The following is a 16671-nucleotide window of genomic DNA, read 5'->3' on the forward strand; positions in this document are numbered from 1 at the left end:
TGTGTTTAGTTGTGAGCATTTTTTACCTTGGGTCTCACTTTATATGACCAATGATATTGGTTTCATTCCTCCAATATAAGGCATTTTCTTTCATGAATGTTCAGTGCCAGTGACTGAATATTTTGTTCTAAGATATAAAAGAATATTCCCAAAATGGCATGATTATTGCTCCTTCCAAAGAGGCTAATATGCTTATGTTAGGGTTGTTTTACGATTTTAATGGTAGAAGGAGAGCAAACTGCATCTAAGTGACAAAGCATTTAATTAACATTTCTTGAAAATAACTAAATTGGGTTGAGCAATTTGGTTAACATATTTTAGCACAAAACTGTGATTTCAACATCAGGAAATGAAAGGCCCTCCAAATGGAGCCCATAGAAAGGTGTTACATTCACTGCCTTAGTTGCGGGACTGGGAGGTCCCTTCATTTAATAAACACGAAAGGAGCAAAAGCTCACACTGATTCTCTTCCTATATGAATTTGCAGTGCATGATATATTTAAATAATATTCTTCAAGAGAAAGTTTCCCAGCAGGTCTGGATGAAATAAAAGAGAGACAAAAACACCAAGTACAGAGGAGCAACACGATGAAGAAATTGGATTCCAGATCTCTTTTCAGAATGAATATACCACCTATAACACTTATTTCCTTCCTTCCTTCCTTCCTTCCTTCCTTCCTTCCTTCATTGCTTCCTTCCTTTCTTTTGGTGTATAAAATGTATTTCCTTTTCTTTCATTCTTAAGAGTTTTAGGGGTAAATATCAACAGATTCTCCAAGGGAATTGTATTCTAAATACAAAGAACTTTTGGTAAAGTTCTAAATAGAGAGATGGCATTTTCTCTGAAATGAAGCAGATAAAAATTGTACCCATGCTGGTAGCAGCCAAAACAAAACATTCCAATTCATTTACATTCTAATCACATCAAAACATCCTTTAGGAAGTTTGCACATGAATAAGGGATTGCTTTAATTTGCAGATTACCCTTCAGAAAAATTTAATATGACACTGAACAAAGAAATACCAACAAAGTACACTCATTGGGGCTTTATTCATTTAAGAAAAGGGCAGGGGAGAGAAAGCTTTCTGCAAGAGCTTTTCAGAGTATCTTATATTTCTCCTTTTAGACCCTTAGCACGTTCAAAACTCTGTAATGTTAAATGGTAACTAAATAATTCATAAAGGCATGCACTTTTACTTTTCACTGAATGTAATTTCTATAAAAATCTATGGAAGAAAATTAGCAGCTAACTCATTTTTTAAAAAAAGTTAGCGTTGCCAGACTTGCCTGACCATGCTTTATGACTCAGCATAAGAGCAGCTGTGCATGTTTTTATTTTACTGCCAATGGATGGGCAAGGAATGTAGCTGAGTAACATGCAGGCCAGTCAAAATTCATTTAGAAACTAATTATATTTATATATGTACAACTTGCTTAGGTAACCTGGATAAAAGTGGTGGCACGAGCCTCTGGCTGGTTAAAAAACACCAGAGCTGCATTCTTGATGGCTCCAGCTTGATTTTACCCCTGTGAGAAGTAAGAATGGTAAGCAGTGAAGGTCACCATATTGCACTAGTAAATTTCACTTTGAAAAATAATCATTGTGGCTTCAACATTATTAAAACTCAATCAAAGAAAAATCAGTCATTCAAAATCACAAAGTATGAAAGGAATTACATTATATATAGTCAAAATAACATGAGTTAAAACATATAATTAAGATATGAATTTAAAATAATATACTCTAGAGAATCTACAGAAAGCTGTCAAAGAATCACACAAATTTGGCAAAGATAAAATAGAAGAGGATTTAGTTCAACCACCTAAACAACCTCTTGGTTAGTCCACTTGGTTAGTCTGCCCTATAAAAAGGAATTCATTAGGCATTCCAAAAATTAAAAGGTGCTCTGTTTTTTTCCTTTAATTTTTCAAATCATTTAGAAAAGAATGTCAATTAGCCTTATTCCATTTATTAATACTCCACATGTGATATTTAACAGCACAATCCAAACCTACCAGTTAAGAAAATGACCAGACAAAACTAACTTGAAGGCAGAACACTAAAAAGATATCTGAGGTGGGAATATTTGCAATTCTTGAATAATTATGTCAGTTCTTTTTTGTTTTCTAGTGTACAGTTACAAGGTAAAATACCAAAAAATTAAAACATGCACATAGCCCCTTCCTAGACTATTGCTCTAATCCTTTATTTGTCTATGAGCTTATATTTAGGAAGTCTGATATAAAGCCATAATTAAAAATTTCACCAAATAATAAATTTTAGCACACAAGTAACAATCACTATGATGGGAAAGTATTGAAAGGACTCTACAGCTAAAGCAATAAAATAATTCTGTCTACTTTCAACTGGCAGATCAGTTCTCTGCCTCCAATTCCAAAGTATTGACTTCACATATATTACTTTGGAGTACCTAACTCAAACAGAAAACAGATGAAAAAAGCTTAATGGTAACAAGAGAAACTGGGAAGAGTTTGGATTTTTCCTTCTATAAGCCCCACCTTAACTAGAGAATTCTCTGTCAAACACAATGGTTTGAGATGAGGCAAAATACATGCTCCTTTGGAGAAGTCTGAGGCTTTAAAATTTCTGAAAATTAGGAAGACTGGATGATGAGTTAACCATACCTCAAAAGATCCTCAGCCGGAAGTTTAAATTGACTGATGGCTTCAACATTTGATTCTCCATAATTCATTCTTATTTAATATATTTTTTACTAGCTAAAAATAAAAATTGACTTCCGTACTGTAAGGGACATATTTGCTATTAGGTATAATGTCAAAATAATGAGAGGGGAATATATATTAAAATTTAATGACCGAATTCTATCTTCCAAATGCTGACTTTAGTTTCTAGTAATATACAATGCCAGAAGTTAGTCCCCACCCGTTCAGCATAGCCCAATCAAATACGCTTATCCAACATTTTATTAACTAGATCTTAAGGTATTAGTCAGTTTTAAAATAATGATCTTATTAGTGAACAATTGAGTTCAACTAATTACAGCAATTATTTGTCCCAGGCTATAAGGTTTTAAAATTTTCCCCTTTAATCTCATCTGTTATTTTGTGAAACTAGTAGCTATGGCCTTGTTACCTATATGCTAATTTTAGTACCTATATTTAAACTTTCTCTGGATTTCACATTTAACATCTACTTCTATGTAATCACTGAATTAGCAATACTACCTATCTTACAAACAAGAACAAATGGAAAGAGAGTCTTCTTCAGTAATATTATAGAATAAATATAGTAATACTGATTGAAATATCTAAGGTTCCTTTCTTAGGAATATATTTTTGCTCATAATTTTATTAACTGATCCCTAATTTTTGTGACTTTGTTGCACTACTTAAACTGTACCCTTCAGCATCTCAGACTCCCCCAAATCATCTTTCTTAGGATGAGAATAATAATAGAGGTATTTTTGTTCCCTGCCAATCACTTCAAATGAAAAAAAAAGAATGAATCTTTGTTTTTCGTTGTTATTTTCATTTGTTTATGCAAGCTTTAATTGTTGGGAATTCTGTCTTCATTTTTGTGTAGTTAAACATCAAGGTTTTAATTCCTTCTCTTTATTCCCAACTCTGTGCTTATTAACATATAAACAAACCAAGAACATATCCTGGTATTTATACTCTTCTAGTAAATCAAAGAATTCTTTAAACTACCAAGACTCTTAACTGTAGTTGGTAAATTTAGAATTTTACATTCTATAATGTATCAAGGCTTTTTGTTCGTTTAGAGAGCATGTACTGGGTTCAGTAGGGTTAAAAACATTTTCAACCTGATTCTTCATCACTACCTCCACTTCTTTTAAAAATTTACGTCAGGAAACATGAAACTAAATGTAAATAGCAAGTCAATATCCCAATCATACTTCTATTAATAAATATGCCTGTGAAAACTAAATAAGATCACAGTTTATAAATTATTCCATAAGAGCCAAGAATGTAGCAAAATGAGAATTGGAACTGCCCTCTGACCAAGTATTGCTCTAGTACATACAAAAAAACCACCATTGTGGGAGAATTATAAGGAAGAAAGTGTATAAACTGAGGCACAGTTCACAAACCAAAAATTATTTAAAATCCTCAAAAATTCATATTAATCTGAATATTCATATTATCAATAATTCAAAATGGTGAATATTTGAAAAAATGAGTCAACGTATCATTTGTCTAGTTATATATTAAGGTACTGTCAATTTATCTATTGCCAATTTTGCCATAGAAATTGTGTCAATAGATATTTCCTATTTTCTTACAGAAAGAAAATATAATTTTTAAAAGTCTGATAGTTTAAAGCATACATAACACCAAAATATCTTCTGACGTAGAAATTCCTACCTCTTTGCTTTCCTCCATATCTGACTCGCTGCTGAATTCTTCAGTATTTAGATTTTCAAAGTCAGATTCTCCGACAGCAATTGGTACAGTCACAGTGAGGCTGGGGTTGTTTATAAAGGACATGTAATCACTTTCATCCACAACATATTTTTCTACACTGCTGCCTATGCCACTGGTAGTTCCATTTCCATCTTTGAGATAATTGAGGTCTTTGCCTATTTCTATGGTGGTATGGTTGGAAATACAGCTGTCTTTTTTGTTATTTAGATCTTCAAGAGGTTTAATTTCATCTAAAGCTTTCTGCTTTCTAACAAAGGCTTTCTGAATAAATTCACGTATTTTTCTTTTAACATAATCAATTCCTTTCTGCATCCTTCCCACAGCAATCTGGAGATTATTCATTTCATTATCATCATCAGTGGCGGCAAGATTGTCAGAACTGAATGAACTCAAGAGTAAGGCCAGGAAGAGGTTCAGAACCTAAAACACAATAGGAAAATTGGTGATCAAAACATTCTGTTGTTTCTATTGCTCCGAACTACAAATTTTCCAAAACTGTTCTTACACCTCACTTTTTGCTGATAGGTATTCTTTCTAGTTTATGGTAAGCTATCCTGGAAAAAAAAAAAAGGTGAATGAAATAAATACCTGGCCAATATAAAACAATACTATTAACACTAATTCCTTTTTAGTCATTGCACAATTACTGAAACCACTGTTCTGTAAAACTTCTATATTAAGTTCAATTCCAAATTTAAAATTTTAGCTATCTAGATATCTATACAGTGAAAAAGAAAAAACCTTTTATTGGGATGTTAAGTATTTTCCCCATGTAACTTGGGTTTTCCAGGACACTGATAATTTATTATAGTTTTATTCCTGAAGCCAAAGATGATTCCAATATATTTAAATATGATTTTATTTTTATGTGTTTGTACGAATTTTTGCACTTTGGATAACTTGTCTATTTAAAAAATATATATACCTACTGTTAGATCAAAGTTCCCAGTTTTTGGTTCAGAAAATAATGGCCACTAGATTTATACAGTGGTTGGAAATACTATAAAGAAATGGTTAGAGACCACTAATTAGTCTATAACTTGGGTCTCCAAAAATAGGACCCACTGATATGAGTGAGTGAAAAGATTAGTGACCATAAACCCACTGTGTACACTCAAAGAGAGGTAATTTACTAAGGAACAGAGTACTCCCATAGGCACAAGACCAAGTAATATAATTTTTTTCAGAATTTGATTGATAATGTTCATGAATCCCTGACTATTCAAGCATACAGAACAAAAAAGAAGGATATGGCCCTGAAGGGATCCAAAGACAAAAAGTAAATAGTACAGAAGAGGAATCCTAGGAAAAATTTTAAGTAAAACTCCAATGAAAAGGATGCTGCATTCTTGCTATATTCCTATCTTTCCAATAAGCTAATGAGGCTCAGAGTTCCTTTGTCTAACCAGTATGAGTTAGTCTAACCAATTGTGGTAAGAAAGGTAGAAACCTATAAGACCCAACAAGGACTGCACATAATTCTGTGAGTCTATATTGACATCTTTCAATTGCTATACCACATCTGCTAGTATTCATACTAAGACCTGCTCCTTCACATCAGAAATTTACCAATAAAGTTATATTTTATTGTGATTTGCCTTGAATTTACTTTTTGGATGAAAAAACAGATGCAAGAGAAAAAAATTAAATGCTACATTTGGGGTTTATCCATTATAAAAGTGAATTTTGGTACCATATTTTTTTTCTAGATTTGATTTCCTAAGGTTTATTAATGAACTTTTCTATTAGGAACTTTTTCTTGACAAATATCAATCAACCTTCCCAGAGTGAGATCCAACTTATAGTTCCTCTTCCAAGTATTGGAACAGGTATCTATCTACTTGTGTCATTTACTGTTGTATCTATATGGCCTGCTCCCCTTTCTCATTAGAATTATAATGTTGGGTAAGAATCCAGTTTCTGTCAACTTTCCCAGTGCTAAGCTTACAAGATTGTTGTAAGGATTCAATTAGAAAATCCATGTGGCTCTCACAAAGCTATTGGCACATGGTAAACCCTTGAGAAAGTATAGCTGTTATTATCACTGTTATTAATACTACGATACAACCTGCCCTCTGTTATACTTTCTTTCAATTTACCTTTTTTCTTGGAAATGTTTGTGTGAGCAAGCTAATCTCTTTCTAGGGCTCCTTTGTTACCACAGGGGATTGATCTGCATAACAACTGGCCAAGGTGTTGGTTGTGATCAAAGGCAATTTAAGGGAATACAGTTCAACTGGCTTACTCAGGGACTGAAACCTGGAAACCTGTCTCACATGTGGTCATGGGCAGACCTGATAGCTCATTGAGTGAAAATGACTCACACGTCCCCCAGTCTCTTGGAATAATAATTTCCATTTGGGGTTCAGGATTGAAATATATTGCACGTATCAATACTGTCTCCATCCTGATTCTATTTTTTTTTTTTTTTGGCTGCACCGCGGGCACGCAGGATCTTAGTTCCCAACCAGGGATTGTGCCCCCTGCAGTGGACATGTGGAGTCCTAACTACTGGACCGCCAGGGAAGTCCCTTCATCCTGATTCCTAATTGGTGAGAAGAACCCAAAACTTTCACATCCCTCCTGTGTGCTAATGCTCCACCTTCTCTTAGACATAGACGAGACTGCGGTGGCTACTTCTAGAAGTGTTAATCTTCAAAAAATCGTATTTTCCTTCTGCAGCACTTGCCTTGAACCTATAAAAGGATTTCTGGCCATAGTGTTAGCAAACCAAGAATAAGAGCCTGGGGAAAAGCAGTCTGTGGCCAAACCTCTGTCTTGTCTGTGGACTAGGCAGTGGTTACTCACACTTCTCATGGTGGAGCACCATACAGAAGTTTACATGTGTTAACAGGAGGTTATGTCAGCTTGTCTTTGGGGTACATTATCCTTTCTGGTGAGGATGAGAAGGAAGGATTGTAGGAGGCACTGCATCAGTTTCAGTCAGTCTTATTTAAGCAAATGTGATATGAACACATTTCCTTAATAGTGGTAAACATGACAGATACTATTACTACCTAGTTACTCCAGAAAAAATATCCAAGATATCACAAAAGGAGGAATATTTTTTAACTTATAGTAAAAAAAAAAAGGGGAGATTCTTTAATTTTTTAAAAAATGTACAGAACTTAGGGCTTCCCTGGTGGCACAGTGGTTGAGAATCCACCTGCCAATGCAGGGAACATGGGTTTCAGCCCTGGTCTGGGAAGATCCCACATGCCGCGGAGCAACTAAGCCCATGCGCCACAACTACTAAGCCTGCGCTCTAGAGCTTGCAAGCCACAACTACTGAGCCCACGTGCCACAGTTACTGAAGCCCGTGTGCCTAGAGCCCGTGCTCCGCAACAAGAGAAGCCATCACAATGAGAAGCCCGTGCACTGCAACGAAGAGTAGCCCCGGCTCGCCGCAACTAGAGAAAGCCCGCGCACAGCAACAAAGACCCAATGCACCCAAAAATTAAAAAAAAAAAATTTTAATATACAGAATTTAAATTTATGCCAATAGATGGAAATTATTATTTTATAGGCTATATCTTTTTATGCATATCCAAATTAATATTAAATGTCATCCATAGGTATGGATACTTCCTGAAATTCTCTTTTCAACTTGAATCCTCCGTACAGTTAGAGACATGTGTCTTATTTCAGTAAACTAATAGATGACATGTGATATGTTGAGTTTCCTTCTCTTTAAATTCACTCTGTTTTCTGGCTACATGAATTCTACAAAAATCCCACTTGCTCATTGTCACTTTCCTGATAAAAAGCCATCTGTAGCTCTGAATTGCCTACAGAAAAACTCCAATTTTGTTATGCAGTCAGCCTTTTCATAAATTAAACTCTACACAGTTCAGCCCCAAACTTACTTTCTACTACTCCCACTATGAATTCCCTGTTGCTTGTGTCTGATCTGCTCACTCATTGTTGTCATAAAGGGTTCTGTTCTCTGCCTTTTATTCTTTTCTTCCAATGTATGCCAAATATATAAATGAAATCAAATCAAATCTAAAATCAAACCTATGACCTTTTCTTTGTTTCTTTTCTATTAACCCTATGACCATTTCTTTCTGTTCTATGCAATACTGCACTTTTCTGAAAGCAAGCAAGTTGTATTCGGAATTGTGGTGGCTTTAAAATAAATCTACAGGGGAATTCCCTGGCAGTCCAGTGGTTAGGACTCCACACTTCCATTGCAGGGGGCACGGGTTTGATCCCTGGTTGGGGAACTAAGATCCTGCATGCCACGCAGCATGGTCAAAACCAAAAAAAAAAAAAAATATATATATATATATATATATATATATATATATATATATGTGTGTGTGTATAAATTATTTGATACTCTTCTCTTCAAAAGTGAAAGCCTAATCCCTTTTTCTTAAGTGTGAGTTCTTTTTAGTGACTAGCTTCTAATGAATACAATATGGCAGAAGTGACAGTACATGACTTCAAGATTAGAACATAAAGAGGGCTTTCTCCTTGCCCTTTGTTTTGTGTCACCTGCTCTGGGAGAAGCCAATTGCCATGTCATGAAATAATCAACAACCCTATGGTGAGATACATGTGGAGAAAAACTGAAGCCTTCTACCAACAGCCAACAAAGAGGAATTGGGACTGCCTGCAATAGCCATGAGAGTGAGCCTTCTTAGAAGCTGATCCTCCCGTCTTAGTCAAGATAACTGAGTTCCCTGCCAACATCTTGATAGCAACCTTATGACAGACCCAAAGCCAGAAGCACCCAGATAAGGTGCCCCCAAATTTCAGTCCCACAGAAACTATGAAATAATTAATAAATGTTTATTGTTTTAGGCCACTGTTCATATTTTTGGATTGTACACTGTTCATGTTTGTTGTTATTTTAAGAAGAGGTCAGAATTATCTATGCTAATACTGAGGAGGTTGAAATCTTGGGATAAATAGAAATAAATGATAATCTTTTGCTTTTTTTCCCCCTCCCTTTTCTTTTCCTCTGGGGAGTTGGAAGTTACTTTGCTATGAAAGGAAATTAAGTCTATAAATTGCATACTTTAAAATACTGGTTATGACTATTCCACTGGACTGGGGCCTAATCAAGCACCTTAGTATAATAACTTTATATTTAAAGTATAAGAGCCTGATCCCTCTTAGAGAATCTACTGTCCTTTCTTCCCCAACCACTGGGTCCACTGTTCCCTGGCTTGGGACAGTCTACCTTTCTTCTTACCGAGGTAAATCTTACATCTCAGTAAAGATATTTCAGGTCTGAACTCCTTGACAAAGCCTTGCCTGATCATCCTTGCCACTGTAAAGCAAAGTTTCCATCTTGTGAACTTGACATATAACACTTCACTTTCACATTTTTTCACTTACTAGTTCCTATTTTTACTCCTGTTTAGGTAAATGTCATATCACAATGCCACATATATCTTCCTATCATCTTTCCCATGCCTCCAGGACTCAGCAGAGATGTGTTGGACATGGTTCATTTTACACAGAAGTGATAAACAAGTGATTCTTGGGTCAGTGTTACTTGTTCATACTGTAGTTTCTAGGCAACAATTACCTTATGTGCTTTTAATGGACTGAGATTATCACTATTTTTTTTTAACTCCAACTTGTAGATAACCCAAATTTGAAACATTTTCAAGTGATACAATTATTAGTACTTATAAATAAAATGAATGACTGTTCTTCATGGCACTTCCATGCTTTAGTACAAGAACTGAAACATAAAAGCCAAAAATGGCCCTCTCCATGATCAATAAGAGGTACAGAGATGAAGAACAGCTTTGGTTCAAAAGACATTTTAAGAGTTTATGTTGCATATCAATTATAGCTCAATAAAATTGGAAAAGATAAAAATAATGAATAAGGAAATATTTAAAAAGAGTTCATGTGGATTTCAAGTCTGAGCTATACCTGACTCCTGCCATCATGAAAATTGAGAATTAGTTTAAAAAAACAACATTCAAAACATTCCTCAGTTGAACATACTTTTTCATGGTTACATTGTCTTTTACTGAAAATGAGAAAAATGTTTTACCACATACCACCAGGTTTCCAATGACCATGACCATCATGAAGACAGTAAGGCACATGGTTTGACCGGCGACCTCCATGCAGTCCCACATGGTCTCTATCCACTCTCCACACAGCACTCGGAACACAATCAGGAAGGAGTGGAAGAAGTCATGCATGTGCCAGCGCGGGAGTTCACAATCATTGGAAATCTTGCAGACACATTCTTTGTAGCTCTTACCAAAGAGCTGCATGCCGACCACGGCAAAAATGAAGACAATGATGGCCAACACCAAGGTGAGGTTACCCAGAGCCCCCACGGAATTGCCAATGATCTTTATCAGCATGTTCAGAGTTGGCCAAGATTTTGCCAATTTGAAAACTCTGAGCTGGAAAAAAAAGCAAGAAGGCCATTACTGGTCTGCATTCTGAAGAATCTGCATATTTGTTTATAGGAAAAATCTACAGTGTCTCAATTTTAGGTGATGGATTATTCATGTGCCAACTATTATCTGGCAAATGTATTAGTTTGCTACCATGGGATATTTTTCATTTTGAAATAGTTTATATTGTAAATAAAATAATTATACAGTTTTTCATCAGCATTCAAAGAATAAGATTCACCAAATATTCCTGAATCTTACATAAGCATTTATACTATTCTTTTTGCTTTTCTGTAAGGAACTGAGATATCTAACATTAGTGGTGATTAATTAGAAAAGACTCTTTCAGAAAAGTAGAGGCTCTCATTATTTAAAAGCTCAAAGTGGATATATTTTTCAGTGTACTTGAAATATAATGCTGAAATGCACAAGTGCAAACAACCCTTATATTAAGGTACAAGAGAAAAACCAACTAATTTCTTTAAATCTCTGGACTGCTATATCTGTAGCTTGCTGTAATATTAGGCTGTATTTTAAAGGAGATTTATTATATTCAAGGAAGAAATACTTGGACTTGAGTAAAAAGCTGTATTTTGTCAACCTTTACGTCTTCAGTGATTTAATTAATCAACTCATTATAGTGTGGAATGGCTCTCCACTACTGTGCCTGACACATTGGTTGTATTAGAAGCCTCTAGAGTACCATTTACCATTAAATAGCAGCAGCATTTTATTTCTGATGCTTCAGTAAATGTCAGGTCAAGAGTAGTGCATTATTTAATGGCAACTAAGTGACCCAAAGGAGCAGATATAAGAACCAAAAATTTTAATTTATTCCCAGAGAATAATTAATGCAAAAGGGCCTGATATACTAAGCAAGACACTGATGATATTATGCCTTCTATCTCCCCAAACTGCATCACATTATCACAAAGATTTACTAAGCTTCTTAAAAGTAGTTGCCCATATTTACTTGTTATATAATCATTGCTAATATTTGTTTTTTGTTTTTTTGCATCCTTCTAGCTTCAAATTAAGATCTACAGCTATCCATGAAGACTAGGAAAGGAAATCACAGCTCTAAGGATCTTAACACAAATTTGAAAGTGGTAAGGGAGTTTCTAAACAGACTTCACAACAAAGTCTTGAAACTAATCACTGTTAAGATAAGTTGCCTATAAGAATCTGTCTTTACTAACTATATACAACCTCTGTTGTTTCAAAGTAAATCACAAAAAGTTAGAGCCAACTCAAATAAACAGCACAGTAAAACATACCAAACTTCAAATGGAAATGTGTCAAGTGATATTTTGGCTCACCTGTAAAAGATCCATAAACTTTTGAAATATAAAGATCAAATGAAAGACCCTTTCTTTAAAATTAAAGTATAACACAGGCAACTCTTCTCAGAGAGTGTATTTGGTGACTTCCTGACCTGGCTGAAGGAGCAGATGTATAGGAGCTCTGTCTTCTTTCCCTGCACACCCTACCCAGTCCCGGGTCTTGGCTTCTACGGGGGCAAAGTGGGCAACTCCATAATCCCTTAGCCTCTGGTAGAAAGATGAGCCCACCCAAAGCCCCAACCAAGCCTTATCATGGGTAAGCAAACCCTATATAGCTGAGAGGTACATACTGTGCTGTTTAATTTGATATGGGTTTATCTATGACCTCCATTTTCTCTCTCCCCATTAGCCTTGCCATTCAATTACTATTGCCTGTTCATTTGAATAAACTTAATCTATGCATTAAAACTATGAGGAAGAAGAAATTACCACCTGCTTTGTTAGAAGTATATTCAAATAATATTAAAGCTATGGGAAATCTTGTAATTTTTTTCTAGAAAAGAGTGACTACTAATTAAATTATTTATAAAAACATTATGTTTACTCTCAGTTAATTTACCAGTCGAAATGATCGGAGAACTGACAATCCTTCCACGTTTGCCAAACCAAGTTCCATTAAACTAAGGCTCACAATTAAACCATCAAAAATATTCCAGCCTTCTTGAAAGTAATAATATGGATCCATGGCAATTATCTTTAGAAACATTTCTGCTGTGAAAATCCCAGTGAAGACCTAAGGGAGAAATGTTTATTACACAAGTGAAGACTCTTGAAAACATAACTATTGAGCAATTTAATTTAGTCCCAACAAATCACAATTCAATTCTGAGTTTTAAAAATTGGTTTGGGGGCTTCCCTGGTGGCGCAGTGGTTGAGAGTCCGCCTGCCAATGCAGGGGACACAGGATCGTGCCCCGGTCCGGGAAGATCCCACATGCCGCGGAGTGGCTGGGCCCGTGAGCCATGGCCGCTGAGCCTGCGCGTCCGGAGCCTGTGCTCCGCAATGGGAGAGGCCACAACAGTGAGAGGCCCACGTACCGCAAAAAAAATTAAAAAATTGGTTTGGGTCCAGGAAATTAGTGTCCTCAAATGGTGTGTATTCAAATCAATATTTAATTGTTTACTATATTTAAGGTTTATCAAGTGATAAAGAATACAAGAATTAAGACAATAAAATTAATATTCTTCTCCCTAGCCCTCCAAAAACTCACCAAATAATTACCAAAAGTTTGGTTCCCTCCCTTGGCCTTGCAGGCAAGGCTGCTGCTAAAAAGGCTTTATATTGGCTGTAATAAACAAGGTCACCACTAGCCCTATAGATGTTAAGGATGCTTTTAAAAAAAAATTTATTTTCCTGGCCAAAGAGAAGCAGCATTCTCTATTCTCCATTTTCTTTCTCTACAACTATTTTAAATTTTCCACGTGTCTTCAACCATTTTTCTTTATTCTCCACTCTCAGTACTTCTGCATCTCAGAGGTAATGGAAGTCAGTCAACCTGAACTTACTCAGTTTCCTTATATCTACCAAACTACTTACATCCACACCATACTTTGTTTTTTTTTTCCTGTTAAAAATTAAAGACATGTCACTGCTTTGCTCTGATTTCTGCAGCTGCAATTATGTATCTTCTTTGGACTTCCTGAAGAATTCACTTTCTCAATTAACCTGTAGTTTCAACCTCTTCCTGCTACTGACTGCTTCCTTTTGGGATTTTACAAGTATCAACAGATACTCAGGCCCTCTCCACCTTAAAACTACCACCAGCATCATAAAAGAAACTCTCCTTGCATTCTACTTCCCCCATTAGCTACCACCATCTGTCCTCTCTTCATAGCCCAACTTAAGAGTTTGTGTACTTGTCTATACTCACTAGTTCCATTTCTTTAACTTACCCCCTGACCTGCCAGCCGCACAAACTGCTTTAACCAATTTCACCAACATAACCGAAACTGCCACTGATAAATTCAATTGAACTTTTAATAGTTATCTTGCTTGCCTCTTTAGGAGTTTTTCACAACGTTGTCTGTTCCTTGTTCCTTGAAATAGTTTCTGTCCTGGCTTCAGTGATCCACATCTCCCTGGATACTTCTCAGTTGCTTTTCCTCCTCCAACAAATCATTCAACACTGGATTTTTTCAGAGGTCTTTCTGTCCTCAACCTTCTTAATCTAATTTTCTTTTTACAATAACTTTACATTTTGAGATCTATTTTCCCATTCAAGCATATCCCCTGAATTCCAGAACTACATCCTTATTTCCTTATTCAACACCTCCACTGGATAACTGTCTCACAGGTACCTCAAATTCAACAGGTCCAAAATTCATTTCATCACTTTCTCTGCACAACCTTGCTTCTCTTCTGATATTTGCTAACTCAGTAAATGGAATGACTCTCTACCTCGGTGGCCAGCTCAGAAACATGAGAGTCTTGCTAACTTTTCCAAATATCTCTTGAATACTTCAAGTTGAAATTCACCCATGCATGTATTACCAGTTTTTCCTCCTTTTATTGTTGAGTAGAATTCTATCGTTTGAATATTCTATAAATATTTAAATAATGTATAGCACTTTTTTGTCTCTTTTCCAAGAAATCTTGGCCACCCCAACCACATGTGCTAATATTTTCTTATATTTTATACTTACATATGCTATAAACGCTTGCTTTAAATAATCAGTTGTCTTTTCAAGAAATTAAGATAAGGGAAAAAAACCCAGTATTTTCTATTTACCCACATTTATTCATTTCTAGTGACCATCATTCTCAAATTTCCATCTAATACATTCTTCCCGTTCAGCCTGAAGAACTTCCTTCAGCATTTCTTGCAGCATAATTCCAGTGTAACAACATTTTTAAGGTTTTGTTTATATTAAAATTCTTTATTTCACACTAGTTTTTTTTTTTTTTTTTTTTTTTTTTTTTTGCGATATGTGGGCCTCTCACTGTCGTGGCCTTTCCCGTTGCCGGACGCGCAAGCTCAGCGGCCATGGCTCACGGGCCCAGCCGCTCCGCGGCATGTGGGATCCTCCCGGACCGGGGCACGAACCCATATCCCCTGCATCGGCAGGCGGACTCTCAACCACTGCGCCACCAGGGAGGCCCCACACTAGTTTTTGATAGATAGTTTCACCACAGAATAATGTTTTAACTTCTTTTTTTCTTTTTTTCATCAGGCCACTTTCTTATGGCCTGAACTGTTTCTGACAAGATGTTAATCCCCTGTATATAATATATATTTTTCTTCTGGCTGCTTCTAAAAGTTTCTTTTGCTTTTACAGCTTGGCTAAGATGTGCCCAATGGAGTTAATTTTATATTTATCCTTGTTGATGTTCACTGAAATTTTACAATTTAATATTAAGGTGTCTAAGTTAATATCTTTCACCAAATTTGAGAACATTTTGGCCATTATTTCTCCAAATATTTGTTTTGTTCCATTCTCTCTTTTGTCCTTCTGAGTCTCCCTTATGTAAATATTAGACCACTTGATGTTATTCTGCAGATTAGTGTGACTTAGTTCATTTTTCCTGTAAGTTTTTCTCTGCTGTTCAAATTGGATAATTTCTGCTGGTTTGCTTCAAGTTTGACACTTTCTTCTGACACCTGCAATTTTCTTTTAAACTCATCCAGTGAATTTTTCATTTTAGAATTTGTACTTTTCAGTTCCAAAATGTCTAGATAATTCTTTTATATAGTTTCCATTTTTTCTGCTTATATTCTCCACCTGTTTATTCTTGATGACCATTTTTTTCCTTCAATTTGTTAAATGTATTTATAATAGGTCCTCTAAAGTCCTTTAATGCTAATTTTAGTAATTCAGCCATCTCTGGATCTATTTCTATTGAGTATTTTTTTCTCTCAACTAAAGTTACAGTTTCCTATTTCTTCATATATCATGTAATTTTTTATGTGATGTGAATAATGTATTGTAGAGAGTTTTGATTCAATTATTTTCCTCTAAAAAGTACTGATTTTTGTCCTAGCAGGAAGTTAAATTATAGGTTGGCCACTAGGTTTAATACTTAAGTAGGGCACAGCTATTTCGGTTTGCTCTTTGTCCTAGTTGAATCTTCTGGTTCTCTGACATAGCCTTTACTCCTTAAGTGTAACCCCTTTGGGGTTTTAAAGGAAAGCCCAAAGTCTTTGTTCAATTTCTCCATCTTGGTCAGCTTTAAATTCCAAACTCTTGGGAAGTATTTCCTTCTATTCTTTTTTTTTTTTGGAACAATTTGTGAAGGATTGGTGTTAATTCTTTAAATATTTGGTAGGATTCACCAAAGAAATCATCTGGGCCTAGGCTTTCCTTTGTGGGAATATTTTTTGATTACTAATTCAATTTTTACTTGTTATAAGTTTTTTCATATTTTCTATTTCTTCTTGAGTCAGTTTCAGTGGTTTGTTACTTTCTAGGAATTTTCCCATTTCCTCTAGGTTATCTAATTTGTTGGTACAATTATTTATAGTACTCTGTATACTCCTTTCTATTTCTGTAAGATCAATAGTGATGTCCCCTCTTCATTCCTG

General features: G+C 35.4%; 1 protein-coding gene across 6 annotated transcripts in view; it reads right to left on the bottom strand.

Moving 5' to 3' along the window:
* Positions 1–16671, bottom strand: part of SCN2A (sodium voltage-gated channel alpha subunit 2) — a 150409-nt gene that overhangs the window by 36908 nt on the left and 96830 nt on the right. For all 6 annotated transcript variants that reach the window (XM_007450058.1, XM_007450059.1, XM_007450060.1 and 3 more), the window contains 3 exons: positions 12712–12885; positions 10459–10815; positions 4370–4849 (listed from right to left, as the gene is read on the bottom strand). In XM_007450058.1, coding sequence (XP_007450120.1) covers positions 4370–4849; positions 10459–10815; positions 12712–12885 — 1011 coding nt within the window. The remainder of the gene's footprint in view (positions 1–4369; positions 4850–10458; positions 10816–12711; positions 12886–16671) is intronic.

Source organism: Lipotes vexillifer, unplaced genomic scaffold (assembly GCF_000442215.2).
Source record: "Lipotes vexillifer unplaced genomic scaffold, Lipotes_vexillifer_v1.1 scaffold330, whole genome shotgun sequence".
Classification (NCBI taxonomy): domain Eukaryota; kingdom Metazoa; phylum Chordata; class Mammalia; order Artiodactyla; family Lipotidae; genus Lipotes; species Lipotes vexillifer.